Source organism: Mytilus galloprovincialis, chromosome 13 (genome assembly GCF_965363235.1).
Source record: "Mytilus galloprovincialis chromosome 13, xbMytGall1.hap1.1, whole genome shotgun sequence".
Lineage (NCBI taxonomy): Eukaryota > Metazoa > Mollusca > Bivalvia > Mytilida > Mytilidae > Mytilus > Mytilus galloprovincialis.
Window position 1 is genome coordinate 58,668,052 of NC_134850.1, and position 14,401 is coordinate 58,682,452.

Below are 14,401 nucleotides of genomic sequence, written 5' to 3' on the forward strand. Positions count from 1 at the left end.
TGAAAGTGTTCGGTACCACCTTAAAACCAAATAACTGCAGCTTTAAACAATATTTATCAAATCAATTCATTACAGATGAATAGCAGACATTTCAAAGGTGTAAAGAATTGAAATTTAGGGCAATCAGTCAAAGAATTACTAAGAAATACTTCTTTCAAATCATTTTTCATTCAGGAAATTGGCTGAAAATCGTTGTCTGTTTTTCTTTTCTCTCCGGTAGTGCAAAATTTTGTCTAAGTTTAAAAAATAATCATATTTGTTACAATAATATAATTTACAGGCATATTTTCCCATTTCACACATCCTTTGAAGTTTTTACACCTCAAAATCCTAAAACGGCGAAATAATGTCCCCAGCGCATATGAGCACCTCACTATATTCATATTACTGTCTTTTGACTGCAGAGAATAACATTTTTTGACATTTTACCTTCTCTGTGGTATAAAATTCTGGTACATTGTAAATAATGGGATTTGTTAGGTATTATAAACTTTAACCCTTTATTATTTTAAAATCAATCTGATTTCTGCTTGATATGAATTCTTCATTGGTTCAAAACTCTGTTATAATGTTTTAATTACTCATGCATTTTGTTTTTTATGCAGTATGAAGTCACAAAGTGACAATGTCTGAGGATATTGCTTAGAAAGAACACAATCTGTTTTGCAGATTCTTGAAACAGAGATCAAGAAAATCATCATATTGTGTAAACATCTTATAAAGAGAAGCTTGTGCTATAAAATATTTTCCCCACTCTCAATGGAAAAAGTTTAAATATTAAACATTTTCTTCAAGTCTCAGCATCTTAGGAAAATGACCCCTCACCTTTGTGGCTTTGCATTGCTGTGTTATGTAATGGCATAGTTTTTTTTTAATAAGAAAAATGCAAAGTTTGTTTAACAACGTAAAGGTAAATTATAACATCTCTGCTTTTGAGTCAATTTTATTTATTGTTGATTTGCCTGAAATATTTACCATTCAAAATTGATTGGCCACCATAAGACTCTTGATGCTCAGAATTATAAGAATTTGCCTACATTAAATCTTTCATTACCTAGACTCTTCACATTGTCTGAGTTACATGACTGAAAAGTATTGTATTCATTAATTCCATGGCAAAAATAAAAAGCTGAATGTTTTGTTATATGTTTTTCTGATTTTCGTGTCACAATGAAAGAAAAAAAATTTACCACTCAGAATTTGCATATAAAAATAAATTAGTCATGCTGTTTAAATATTTGTACATGTGTTATATTGATGACTAGATTTTTTTTATATTTTAGATGGGCCAGGTTCATCAATACGACTGAGCCCCAATATAACATCAATAGAACTAGATACTGGTACCCAGGTTCCTGTAATTAAATGTATTGCTGACTGTAACCCAGAGTGTCAGTACACCTGGTACTTTACCAGCGGTATGATCAAGACAGGTTCAGAGCTCAACTTAGGCAATGCCAGTAGTTACTGGCATATTGGTGAAGTTAAATGTAAAGCTCAGAACAATGTCTTCAGAACGGAGTACACAACTTATATCAATTTTACCATGTATATCCGACGTAAGTATTTTGTATACTGTGAATTCATTTATTTTTATGTGTGCCAATTGTTTAGATATTTAGGAAAAAATATTATTTCATGGACATTTAAAAAATGAAGATGTGGTATGATTGCCAATTTAGACAACTCTCAGCAAGAGACCAAAGGACACAAGAGAAATTTACTGCTTTCATTATACAACTTATGAACATATACTTTTTTCTGAGGAAAATTCTTTAATTTGTCCACATTTAGAAGAAGTTTATTTATTTTTAATTGCTTGCTTCCAGGAAGCAATTCGCCGACATATTTTCGGTATGCATAGTGACCTGAGCGTAACCCTCCTCGTAAAAATCCGGTGATCGCAAAACACATGGATCTGTCATTAAAATAAACAATTATCTGATTGTACATGTTAAACACGTGCTCAATACCCATGCTTTTAGTTATTTATTTACTATAAGGTGACAATCGGTAAACTTCGGCATTAAAAAACGGCATTTAATGAGCAGCCATATTTGTTAAATCATAACAGACAGAGAGAGAAAAAATTGACGTTTATACGATATATTTGCGTAAAAAATGACAAAATAGTGCACAGAGTTCTAAGTTTATGATATATACATGCATTGGTTCAAGAATTGGATAATCATTATTTTTCACCACTCACTGGTTTCATATGACTTTAAGAAGCCACTTGTACATGACAAAATGTGAAATAATTCAAACGAAAAATTAACAGCCTGATTCATAACCACCCCCACCCCCCCCCAAAAAAAACAAAAAAAAACACCCAAATAAATAACTATGACAGACAACAACCAACTACAACCACTGCTATAATGTCTCCTGATTGGGGGCAGCAATATATAGAATGTGAACTCACTGTCTTCTTTGAAAACAAAATTTTTAAAACAAAATTGTCTAAATAAAATGAAAACTCTCATAGGGACTGCTGAATTGTGTTGTCATACAGTCATTTACTATATATGAATATTATAATCTAGATCCACCCAGTATTGACAAGGTAGATATAAACAGTATTAACTGGTATAGTGAGGGCAGTGAAATCCGAGTGACATGTGATGTCAAAAGTTATCCACAGGCTAATATTACATGGTACAGAAACAATATGGAAGTGATCACACCAGGTTTGTATCCCATATTTGATACTTCTGGCATTTATATATTGAGTGATAGCAAAGACTAGAGAATCACTATTAAGTTGAACTGACATTTAGATTGAATTATTGATTTATTGGCGTTTTAACACCACTTTTAGTACTATTGTGTTATGTCGTTGTGGCCAGCTTTTACTAATGAGACCCACCAGCCTTTGTTAGGAAGACTTACAATCCACTTTAGTCAATTGAAGTTCTGCACACAATCTCAGTGTCGGCAGGCTATAGTGAGACAGTAGTTTGACTACTTTAGCAACCATGGCTCCCTTTTATTTAGATTAGGAGGTTATAAAGATATGAAAAAATGCTAACTTATTTAGTAAAGCCTAAATCCTGTATTTACCAATAGAAATACAAGGATATGTTGGGTGTACTTCAATTAGACAGCAAACATACAACACAAACAAACTAATTAAAAGACATTTAGAGGTTAACCTCTCAATAGACAACTTTCAAGTTCGATGCATTACGTTAAAAACTTTGGTTTCAGTGAACATCATTCGTGCGTTTAGGTGCATCGTCACTTCTGTTCCCATGTTGAGCTAGAGGTTGGACAACTTTTATGCTACATTGCATGAATTATTCGGCAAATTAAATTCTCATAATAAACAATCAGCACTGCTGTCATTATACCCCCGCTTTGAAAAAAGGGGGGTATACTGTTTTACCTTGGTCTGTCCATCCATTCATCCGTCAGTCTGTCAGTCTATCCGTTCCATGAATATTTTCATCGCATTTTTCTCAGGAACTACTTGACAAAGTTTAGTTTCAGGGTTTATATTTGTCAGCTACACCGTGTGATGCATTTTTAGATTCATCACTCAACAAATTTCTGTTTACCGAACACTTGTATCATTTTACACATAATAGCCAAGTTGAAAATTTCCGTCACATTTTTTTCAGGAACTACTTGACAAGGATTTCTGAAATTTGGTTTCAGGGTTAATATTAGTCAGCTATGCTGTGTGATGCATTTTCAAATACATCACTGAACAACTTCCTGTTTACCGAAATATTTCGGCATCAGTGAGCAGTAGCTCGCAGTTTTAATTGTTAGGGAATTGTGATAAAGTACCTACAGAACAAAAAATGGTCTTTTGACCCTAGATATAGCTTCACTATAAGTTTATTTACAATTCATGCAATAGTTTCTTCCATGTCTATCGTATGCTCTTAATCTACCAATTTTTTGACAGGAAAAATATAAAATTTCTTTTTCTATCGTACGCTCTTAATATACCAAATTTTTGTCAGAAAAAATACAGAATTCGAAGTAACATGCCACAGTAGCTAATATACCTAGAAAATAGCAGATTTATGTGTGATTTTACCTGTAGATTCTTACTACACTAATGAAACAACCATATGTCAGTACGATTGTTCTACTAAGGGAGTTCTGACTATAGAACATGTAGAGTGTTTAGATCACAGAAGTCACTATACCTGTAAAGGTCTCTCTTTTTACTTGTAGATTCTTACTACACCAATGAAACAACCACATGTCAGTACGATTGTTCTACTAAGGGAGTTCTGACTATAGAACATGCAGAGTGTTTAGATCACAGAAGTCATTATACATGTAAAGCTGAAAATATCATGGGTAAAACTGTTATGGAGTCACTTAATCGTGTCAGTATTCAATGTAAGTTATTTTTTGTCGAGCCTGCAACTTTTGTTGCAGAAAGCTCGACATAGGGATAGTGATCCGGTGGCGGCGGCGGCGGTGTTAGCTCACTTCTTAAAAGCTATATATTTTAGAAGGTGGAAGACCTGGATGCTTCATATTTTGTATATAGATGCCTCATGTTACGAAGTTTCCGTCAGTCACATGACCATTGTCTTTGACCTCATTTTCATGGTTCAGTGACCACTTGAAAAAAAAGTTCAGATTTTTTGTAATGTTATATTCTCTCTTACTGTAAGTAATAGGATAACTATATTTAGTATGTGCGTACCTTGTAAGGTCCTCATGCCCGTCAGACAGTTTTCACTTGACCTCGACCTTATTTCATGGATCAGTGAACAAGGTTAAGTTTTGGTGGTCAAGTCCATATCTCAGATACTATAAGCAATAGGTCTAGTATATTCGGTGTATGGAAGGACTGTAAGGTGTACATGTCCAACTGGCAGGTGTCATCTGACCTTGACCTCATTTTCATGGTTCAGTGGTTATAGTTAAGTTTTTGTGTTTTGGTCTGTTATTCTCATACTTTATGCAATAGGTTTACCATATTAGTTGTATGGAATGATTGTAAGGTGTACATGTCTAGCGGGCAGATGTCATCTGACCTTAACCTCATTTTCATGGTTCAGTGGTTATAGTTAAGTTTTTGTGTTTTGGTCTGTTTTTCTCATACTTTATGCAATAGGTTTACTATATTTGTTGTATGGAATTATTGTAAGGTGTATATGTCTAGCGGGCAGATGTCATCTGACTTTGACCTCATTTTCATAGTTCAGTGGTCAAAGTTAAGTTTTTGAGTTTTGGTCTTTTTATCTAATACTATATGCCATAGGTCAACTATATTTGGTGTATGGAAATATTTTATGATCTATATGTCAGTTGTGCAGGTTTTATTTGACCTTGACCTGGTTTTCACGGTTCATTGCTCAGTATTAAGTTTTTGTGTTTTGGTCTATTTTCTTAAATTATAAGCAATAGGTCAACTATATTTGTTGTATGGAAGCATTGTTAACTGTACATGTCTGCCTGGCATATGGTTCAACTGACCTTGACCTCATTTTCATGGTTAATGTTAAGTTTATGTGACAGTCGTAATAAAGCTTTATATTTAGAAGTATAAATATAATATCAATGATTAGTAAAGAAGGTGAGACATTTCAGTGTGTGCACTCTTGTCTATTGTTAATATAAATAAATACTAAGTAAATGTAGTATTTGACATTTTTTAATTGTTTAAGGACCTTCAAATATAATGCTTGTTTTGTGTTTATCCCCCTATTAAATATCCTTATTTTATAAGCACTATTGCCGCTGCAGAGTGAAGTAATCATTAAAGTTACCCCTTGTCTGTTGTCTGTCCTTTCATCTATCCATACCCTTCTGCATGTCCCGAAATTGGTTTCCATTCTCAAACTTTGCTTAGCCACAATCAAATATTCTTAAACTTATTTAGGCAAGGTTTTTTTTAATTTGTTGGTTTACAGATCCGCCAACCCTATTTTTCCAATTTGCAGAATAAAAATAAAATTAGTATTTGATGCTTTTTTATTCCTGTCGACCATAAGAAATACCTTATCCCTGAAATATAGATAAAAATATTTTTTTTATGAAATGAAATGCATCAAACACTAACAGAATTGATTACACATTGTATTGTGAAAAATTCAAATTATAAAAAATAATCTGTATGTTTTCATATCTAAAAATAGATGATTAATTATAACTGACCTTGAAATGTTGTTTGCACAAATAATTTTGCTGAGTAAAACGTGTGTTTAAAACCAATTACAATAAGTTTGTTTCCCTTTTTAGCTCACTTGGCCCATAGGGCCAAGTGAGCTTTTCTCATCACTTGGCGTCCATCGTCCGTTGTCCGTTGTCGTCGTTAACATTTTACATTTTGAACTTCTTCTAGAGAACCACTGAATGGAATGAAACCAAACATGGCATGAATGTTCCTTATGAGGTTCTGACCAAGTGTTGTTACTTTGTAGCTAATCCATCATCCAAGATGGCCGCCAGTAGGGGACTTAGTTTAACATAGGACCGTATGGGATGTACATACAAATGACTTTTTTTGGTGAACCATTGAATGGAATGAAACAAAACATAGCATGAATGTTCCTAGGATGGCTGCCAGCAGGGAACTTAGTTTAACATAGGACACTATGTGAAATTCATACAAATGATTTTTTTCAGTGAACCACTGAATCGAATGAAACCAAACATGGCATAAATATTCCTTACGAGGTGCGGACCAAGTGTTGTTACTTTGTAGCCGATCCATCATCCAAGATGGCCACCAGTAGGGGACTTAGTTTAACATAGGACTCTTTGGGAAATGCATACAAATGATTTCTTTCAGAGAACCACTGAATCGAATGAAACCAAACATGGCATAAATATTCCTTACGAGGTGCCGACCAAGTGTTGTTACTTTGTAGCCGATCCATCATCCAAGATGGCCGCCAGTAGGGGACTTAGTTTAACATAGGACCCTATGGGAAGTACATACAAATGACTTTTTTTGGTGAACCATTGAATGGAATGAAACAAAACATAGCATGAATGTTCCTAATGAGTTGCTGACCAAGTGTTGTTACTTTGTCATCCATCAAACATCCAAGATGGTCGCCAGTGGGGGGACTTAGTTTAACATAGGACCCTATGGGAAATACATTCAAATTTCTTCTTTTAGGGAACTTCTGAATGGAATGAAATCAAACATAGCATTAATGTTTCTTATGAGATGCTGACCAAATGTTGTTACTTTGTAGCCGATCCATCATCCAAGATGGCTGCCAGAGGGGGGTTTAGTTTAACATAGGACCCTATGGGAAATGCATACAAATGTCTTCTTTTAGAGAACCACTGAATGGAGTGAAACCCTACAGAGCATGAATGTTCCTTATGAGGTGCTGACCAATTTTTGTAACTTTGTAGCCAAATTTTATCTCTTTTTTTTTATATGATTTCAAAAACCCAAGTACAGTCAGGTGAGCGATACAGGCTCTTGAGAGCCTCTAGTTTTTCTACACAATTCTGTAAGATGTATCATCCCATAGATGATATGGACCTGTCCAAATTGTGGAAGAAGTCAAGTTAAAGTAATATATATTTAAAAATAATTTGGAATGTTTTTGTTTCATAGATGATAATAATAAAAATAAAAATCATCCATTTGGATATCAAAAATGGGAATGCATGACAACTCATGAAATTGATATCTTTGTCTTACCATTGGACAAGTCTATTAGTAGACTATGTTTTTAACAAGAATGTTAAATATAAAAAAGAAGATGTGGTTGATTGCCAATGAGACAACTGTCCACAAGAGACCAAAATGACACAGACATTAACAACTATAGGTCACCATACAGCCTTCAACAATGAGCAAAGCCATACTGCATAGTCAGCTTTAAAAGGCCCCAATAAGACAATGTAAAACAATTCAAACAAGAAAACTAACGGCCTTATTTATATAAAACTAGAGGCTCTAAAGAGCCTGTGTCGCTCACCTTGGTCTATGTAAATATTAAACAATGGACACAGATGGATTCATGACAAAATTGTGTTTTGGTGATGGTGATGTGTTTGTAGATCTTACTTTACTAAACATTCTTGCTGCTTACAATTATCTCTAACAGTACTTTCTGTGGAAAATGTTATTGAAAATCTTCAAATTTTAAGAAAAATTGTTAAAAATTGACTATGAAGGGCAATAACTCCTTAGGGGGGTCAATTGACTATTTTGGTCATAGTGACTTATTTTTAGTTCTTACTTTGCTGTACATTATTGCTGTTTACAGTTTATCTCTATCTATAATAATATTAAAGATAACAAAAAAAACAGCAAAATTTCCTTAAAATTATCAATTCAGGGGCAGCAACCTAACAACCGATTATCCGATTCATCTGAAAATTCCAGGGCAGATAGATCGTGACCTGATCAACAATTTTACTTCCTGTCAAATTTGCTCTTAATGCTTTGGTTTTTGAGTTATAACCCAAAAACTGCATTTTACCCCTATGTTCTATTTTTAGCCATGGCGGCCATCTTGGTTGGTTGGCCGGGTCACCGGACACATTTTTCAAACTAGATACCCCAATGATGTTTATGGCCAAGTTTAGTTAAATTTGGCCCAGTAGTTTCAGAGAAGAAGATTTTTCTAAAAGATTACTAAGATTTACGAAAAATGGTTAAAAATTGACTATAAAGGGTAATAACTCCTAAAGGGGTCAACTGACCATTTCGGTCACGTTGACTTATTTGTAAATCTTACTTTGATGAACATTATTGCTGTTTACAGTTTATCTCTATCTATAATAATATTCAAGATAATAACCAAAAACAGCAAAATTTCCTTAAAATTATCAATTCAGGGCCAGCAACCCAACAACGGGTTGTCCAATTCATCTGAAAATTTCAGGGCAGATAGATCTTGACCTGATAAACAATTTTACCCCTGTCAGATTTGCTCTAAATGCTTTGGTTTTTGAGTTATAACCCAAAAACTGCATTTTACCCCTATGTTCTATTTTTAGCCATGGCGGCCATCTTGGTTGGTTGGCCGGGTCACCGGACACATTTTTTAAACTAGATACCCCAATGATGATTGTGGCCAAGTTTGGTTTAATTTGGCCCAGTAGTTTCAGAGGAGAAGATTTTTGTAAAAGATAACGAAGATTTACGAAAAATGGTTAAAAATGGACTAAAAAGGGCAATAACTTCTAAAGGGGTCAACTGACCATTTCGGTCAAGTTGACTTATTTGTAAATTTTACTTTGATGAACATTATTGCTGTTTACAGTTTATCTCTATCTATAATAATATTCAAGATAATAACCAAAAACAGCAAAATTTCCTTAAAATTATCAATTCAGGGGCAGCAACCCAACAACGGGTTGTCCGATTTATCTGAAAATTTCAGGGCAGATAGATCTTGACCTGATAAACAATTTTACCCGATGTCAGATTTGCTCTAAATGCTTTGGTTTTTGAGTTATAACCCAAAAACTGCATTTTACCCCTATGTTCTATTTTTAGCCATGGCGGCCATCTTGGTTGGTTTGCCGGGTCACGCCACACATTTTTTAAACTAGATACCCCAATGATGATTGTGGCCAAGTTTGGTTTAATTTGGCCCAGTAGTTTCAGAGGAGAAGATTTTTGTAAAAGATAACTAAGATTTACGAAAAATGGTTAAAATGGACTAAAAAGGGCAATAACTCCTAAAGGGGTCAACTGACCATTTCGGTCAAGTTGACTTATTTGTAAATTTTACTTCGATGAACATTATTGCTGTTTACAGTTTATCTCTAACTATAATAATATTCAAGATAATAACCAAAACCAGCAAAATTTCCTTAAAATTATCAATTCAGGGGCAGCAACCCAACAACGGGTTGTCCGATTCATCTGAAAATTTCAGGGCAGATAGATCTCGACCTGATAAACAATTTTACCCCATGTCAGATTTGCTCTAAATGCTTTGGTTTTTGAGTTATAAGCCAAAAACTGCATTTTACCCCTATGTTCTATTTTTAGCCATGGCGGCCATCTTGGTTGGTTGGCCGGGTCACGCCACACATTTTTTAAACTAAATACCCCAATGATGATTGTGGCCAAGTTTGGTTTAATTTGGCCCAGTAGTTTCAGAGGAGAAGATTTTTGTAAAAGATAACTAAGATTTACGAAAAATGGTTAAAAATGGACTAAAAAGGGCAATAACTCCTAAAGGGGTCAACTGACCATTTCGGTCACGTTGACTTATTTGTAAATCTTACTTTGATGAACATTATTGCTGTTTACAGTTTATCTCTATCTATAATAATATTCAAGATAATAACCAAAAACAGCAAAATTTCCTTAAAATTATCAATTCAGGGGCAGCAACCCAACAACGGGTTGTCCAATTCATCTGAAAATTTCAGGGCAGATAGATCTTGACCTGATAAACAATTTTACCCCATGTCAGATTTGCTCTAAATGCTTTGGTTTTTGAGTTATAACCCAAAAACTGCATTTTACCCCTATGTTCTATTTTTAGCCATGGCGGCCATCTTGGTTGGTTGGCCGGGTCACCGGACACATTTTTTAAACTAGATACCCCAATGATGATTGTGGCCAAGTTTGGTTTAATTTGGCCTAGTAGTTTCAGAGGAGAAGATTTTTGTAAAAGTTAACGACGACGGACGACGACGGACGCAGGACGACGGACGACGACGGACGCAGGACGACGGACGCCGGACGCAAAGTGATGGGAAAAGCTCACTTGGCCCTTCGGGCCAGGTGAGCTAAAAATGAACGAAAAACAAATGTGTAACACATATAAAGGTTATTTTTGTACGATTATGTTTGCAATTTTTATTTATGAGTTTTGTGCTTGAGGATAATTATTCACCAATTTTCTGGAAATTGATAAAAAGCTAGGCAGATCTCTTTTCCTTGTTCGTGAAATAACAATTAAATTTGTCTTTGACCTAGACATAAAACTGGTCCACCATTCCATCTATAGCTTCGCACCAAAGGTTTATAGTGTAGCTACAAGTGAACACAACATGGGTCCAGTTTAGGCATAACCCAACTTGGAAATTGTATGACGATGTGCACCGGCCAACCAAACACAGATTAAGTTTGTGTTTTGGGGTGTAATTTTCACCGTTTTAAAGTTATAACCCTTAATAAATGAATTTACTGTTTCTGCACTCTACAAACAATGTAAATTTACTGTGCCTCAACAAAATGATAACCCACACTTTCTCCCTGAACTTAATAATGAATGCAGTTACAAGCTTTTATTTTTGTTTAGCTACAAAAATTATATGTCAAAAGTACACCTTGATAATGTTTTCTATTCTACATTGTAGGTTATGCAAGGCCAGCTCATGATAATGTTTACAACTTTACATTACGAGAAGGAGAAGGAATTAATTTGACTGCAAATTATATATCAATCCCTACTCCAAATGTCAACTGGTATTTTAAACGCACACCAACCTCAAAGAACAGACGTGTATATCTAGATTCATCATACGGTGGACAAGATAACTTCTACTACATATCACAATATGAGATCAAGGATATCAGATCTTATGATTTTGGTCAATATTTGGCTGTTGCTAACAGTTACGTTGGAAATGTGACAGACTCCACCATAATATTCAACATTTTTCAGGATAAAACTGGTAACTACAAATAAATGATAAACTAAAATATACCAAAAGATCAGATAAACAATGACATCATCATTCAGAATAATATTTCATTATACACCTGTCATATACATGGACCGAGACCACAATTATTTCGTAGCGCATTTTTTTTAGAACATAAATGAAAATTAAAAAAATCCCACCTGCGCTTTCAAAATGAAATTTTTACAATGTGTTATACTATTTTTGGGACAAATTATATCAAAATTATAGAAAACTTAATCGGCTCTAACTCAAATATGGACAATTTAATGTTTAGGGCATCTTGAAATCTTTTGACAGCTTCTGAAATGCTAATTTTTAACCTTTTTCAGCTGACCAAATCACTACTTTCCTTTTAAATTCTGAACCCAAATTTTTTTACAGTGTAATTTTGTTCTGAAGTTTTTAGATTATTTATTTGACCTACAGATTATTTTTTTTTTAACTTAATAGATTGATAAGTAATTAATCACCTTGTTAAACAAAAACAAAAAAATGTGTCACTGTGTAAAATCTTTCTTGGACAGTTTATTTAGAATTTAAAATCACTGCACACAATCATTTTGTTAAATTAGTATACAAATTATTATAGAAATAAAAAAATAGCAGCTGTAAAAACAAACAGCAATTAATCAGATTAAAATGTCCAGGGGTAATGCCACTATTACATGTATTTAATTTAATTAGCAAAATATTGCTAATATTTAGACATTGTATACATTGTTTGTACTAAAAACTATTTTCAATATTGTGACAAGCACTATTTTTAATATTTTTACAGTAAAAAAAAAAATAAAAATATTTATAATTTATTTATTCAATTATGATTAATTTAAATGACTTCATTTCTGAGATGTCAAAATACCTTTTAATGTATTGGCAAGTAAATAGAAACAAATTCCCTCTCCTATCAATATGATGATCTTCTGATCATGGAACTTCCATGTTCTGATCAAGCAATATCTGTGACATTAGCTCCTGTCGAAAGACTGTTTAGAATTGCTGTCAAAGTGTTCAGACAAGAGAGATTCAGACTAAATGACAAAACATTAAAATAACTAATGATTATCACTTGCAACGCTTAAACTATGCTTACATGAATTTTTTACACATGCATTTTATATACATGTATAATATTGTTAAAAAATATCATGATGAAATGTAATGTGTAATTTAATTAATTACTTTAGTAAAGTAATTGTAATTTAATTAATTACATTTCAAATACTGTGTAATTAGTGTAATTGATCATTTTTGCAATGTAATTTAATTAATTACATTCCAATGTAATTGAACCCAGGTCTGCAGTGCACAATTTAAAATACATGTCTCTAAATATATGAATGATTTAGAAAGAATAAAATATGATTGCACGCATGGAAAAATAAATGTTCACCTTATATATGTAGACATTAGAATTTCATTAACTTGCAGCCTTTCTTAGTGGATGCTTAAATGCTAAAACAATATTTGCAAGTTTACTTATTGTGTTTTTAAAAAAAAATTAATTTACAGTTTATGACCTATCTTCCCATATAAAATCCAATTTTGGACATAATACCTGGGAGCATTCAATACATCATTATAGTATGTATCACTCATACTAAAGTATCAATTTATGATTAAACTAGGAGAGTGGGAAAAAAATGTTTCCATCTTCTGGGACTGTATTAGATATGCGTCATTAATTATGACTTGATTTGTTGAGGACAGTGAATCTTAGTTTACCAATAATGACACATATTTATCTTATACAGCATGCTTTAGGCCTATGATGCCTTTTCACATGTGGAGCAGGATCTGATTACCCTTTCAGAGCACCTGAGATCACCCTTAGTTTTTTGTAGGGTTCGTGTTGCTTGTTCTTTAGTTTTCTATGTTGTGTCATGTGTACTTTTGTTTTCTGTTTGTCTTTTCTAATTTATCCATGGCATTGTCAGTTTATTTTCAATTTATGAGTTTGACTTTCCCTCTGATATCTTTTGTCCCTCTTTCACATTTATCACTCCATCAAAAACTTGGTAAAAGAAAATATTGTGTTCATATATTCCAATACATGATGACAATGTATAAATTCTTGTAACATTTTTCTACGGAATCAGCACACTTTACAGTGAGATGCATTTTCATCTGAGTCGCTTGTCAACTTCATCATTACCTAAAACTAATTGTGGACCTTGGGTATTATAAGTGAGTTATAGCTCAAAGTATCATAGCAGGCATTTTAAAATCATGTCCTTTCTTACAGGTTGGCCTCTCAGACCATTTGGGTTAGAAGTAAGTTGTACAGAAAACTCAGCAGATTTTAGTTGGATATCAGCATATAATGGTGGCAGCAAGCAGACTTTTACTGCTTACCATTCATATTTTAAACCTGGTAATAATATCAGAGGACCACAAGAAATTACAGATACTGGAGAGGGGACCCGTATTAAAGTCAATATACAGCCATTAGAGACTGGATATCCATTTTTCTTCACTGTCTCAGCTCAGAATATCAATGGGACAACAGAGTCTGGTACCTATGTTAATTGTAGCACTTCTAAGACAGGTAAGGATTCTTATGTTAATTGTAGCTCTTCTTAGACAGGTAAGTTACTGATACCTATGTTAATTGTAGCACTTCTAAGATAGGTAAGTCCAGTAACTGTTATATTGCTCTGACATATGTATAGTTTAACACATTTTCTTCAGATAAAGTATTATGCAAATATCATCAGTGAGTCAAGGTTGAGATTTTTTATATCCAGGCTTGCTCCTACAGGAGAAAATATTCTGGTTTACCTCTATCTGTCCCTCT

At 33.6% G+C, this 14,401-nt stretch overlaps 1 protein-coding gene across 2 annotated transcripts in view; it reads left to right on the plus strand.

Moving 5' to 3' along the window:
- Positions 1-14,401, plus strand: part of LOC143057249 (protein turtle homolog B-like) — a 51,040-nt gene that overhangs the window by 29,260 nt on the left and 7,379 nt on the right. For both annotated transcript variants that reach the window (XM_076230516.1, XM_076230517.1), the window contains 5 exons: positions 1,284-1,559; positions 2,547-2,690; positions 4,192-4,362; positions 11,275-11,592; positions 13,850-14,152. In XM_076230516.1, the coding sequence (XP_076086631.1) occupies positions 1,284-1,559; positions 2,547-2,690; positions 4,192-4,362; positions 11,275-11,592; positions 13,850-14,152 (1,212 nt within the window). The remainder of the gene's footprint in view (positions 1-1,283; positions 1,560-2,546; positions 2,691-4,191; positions 4,363-11,274; positions 11,593-13,849; positions 14,153-14,401) is intronic.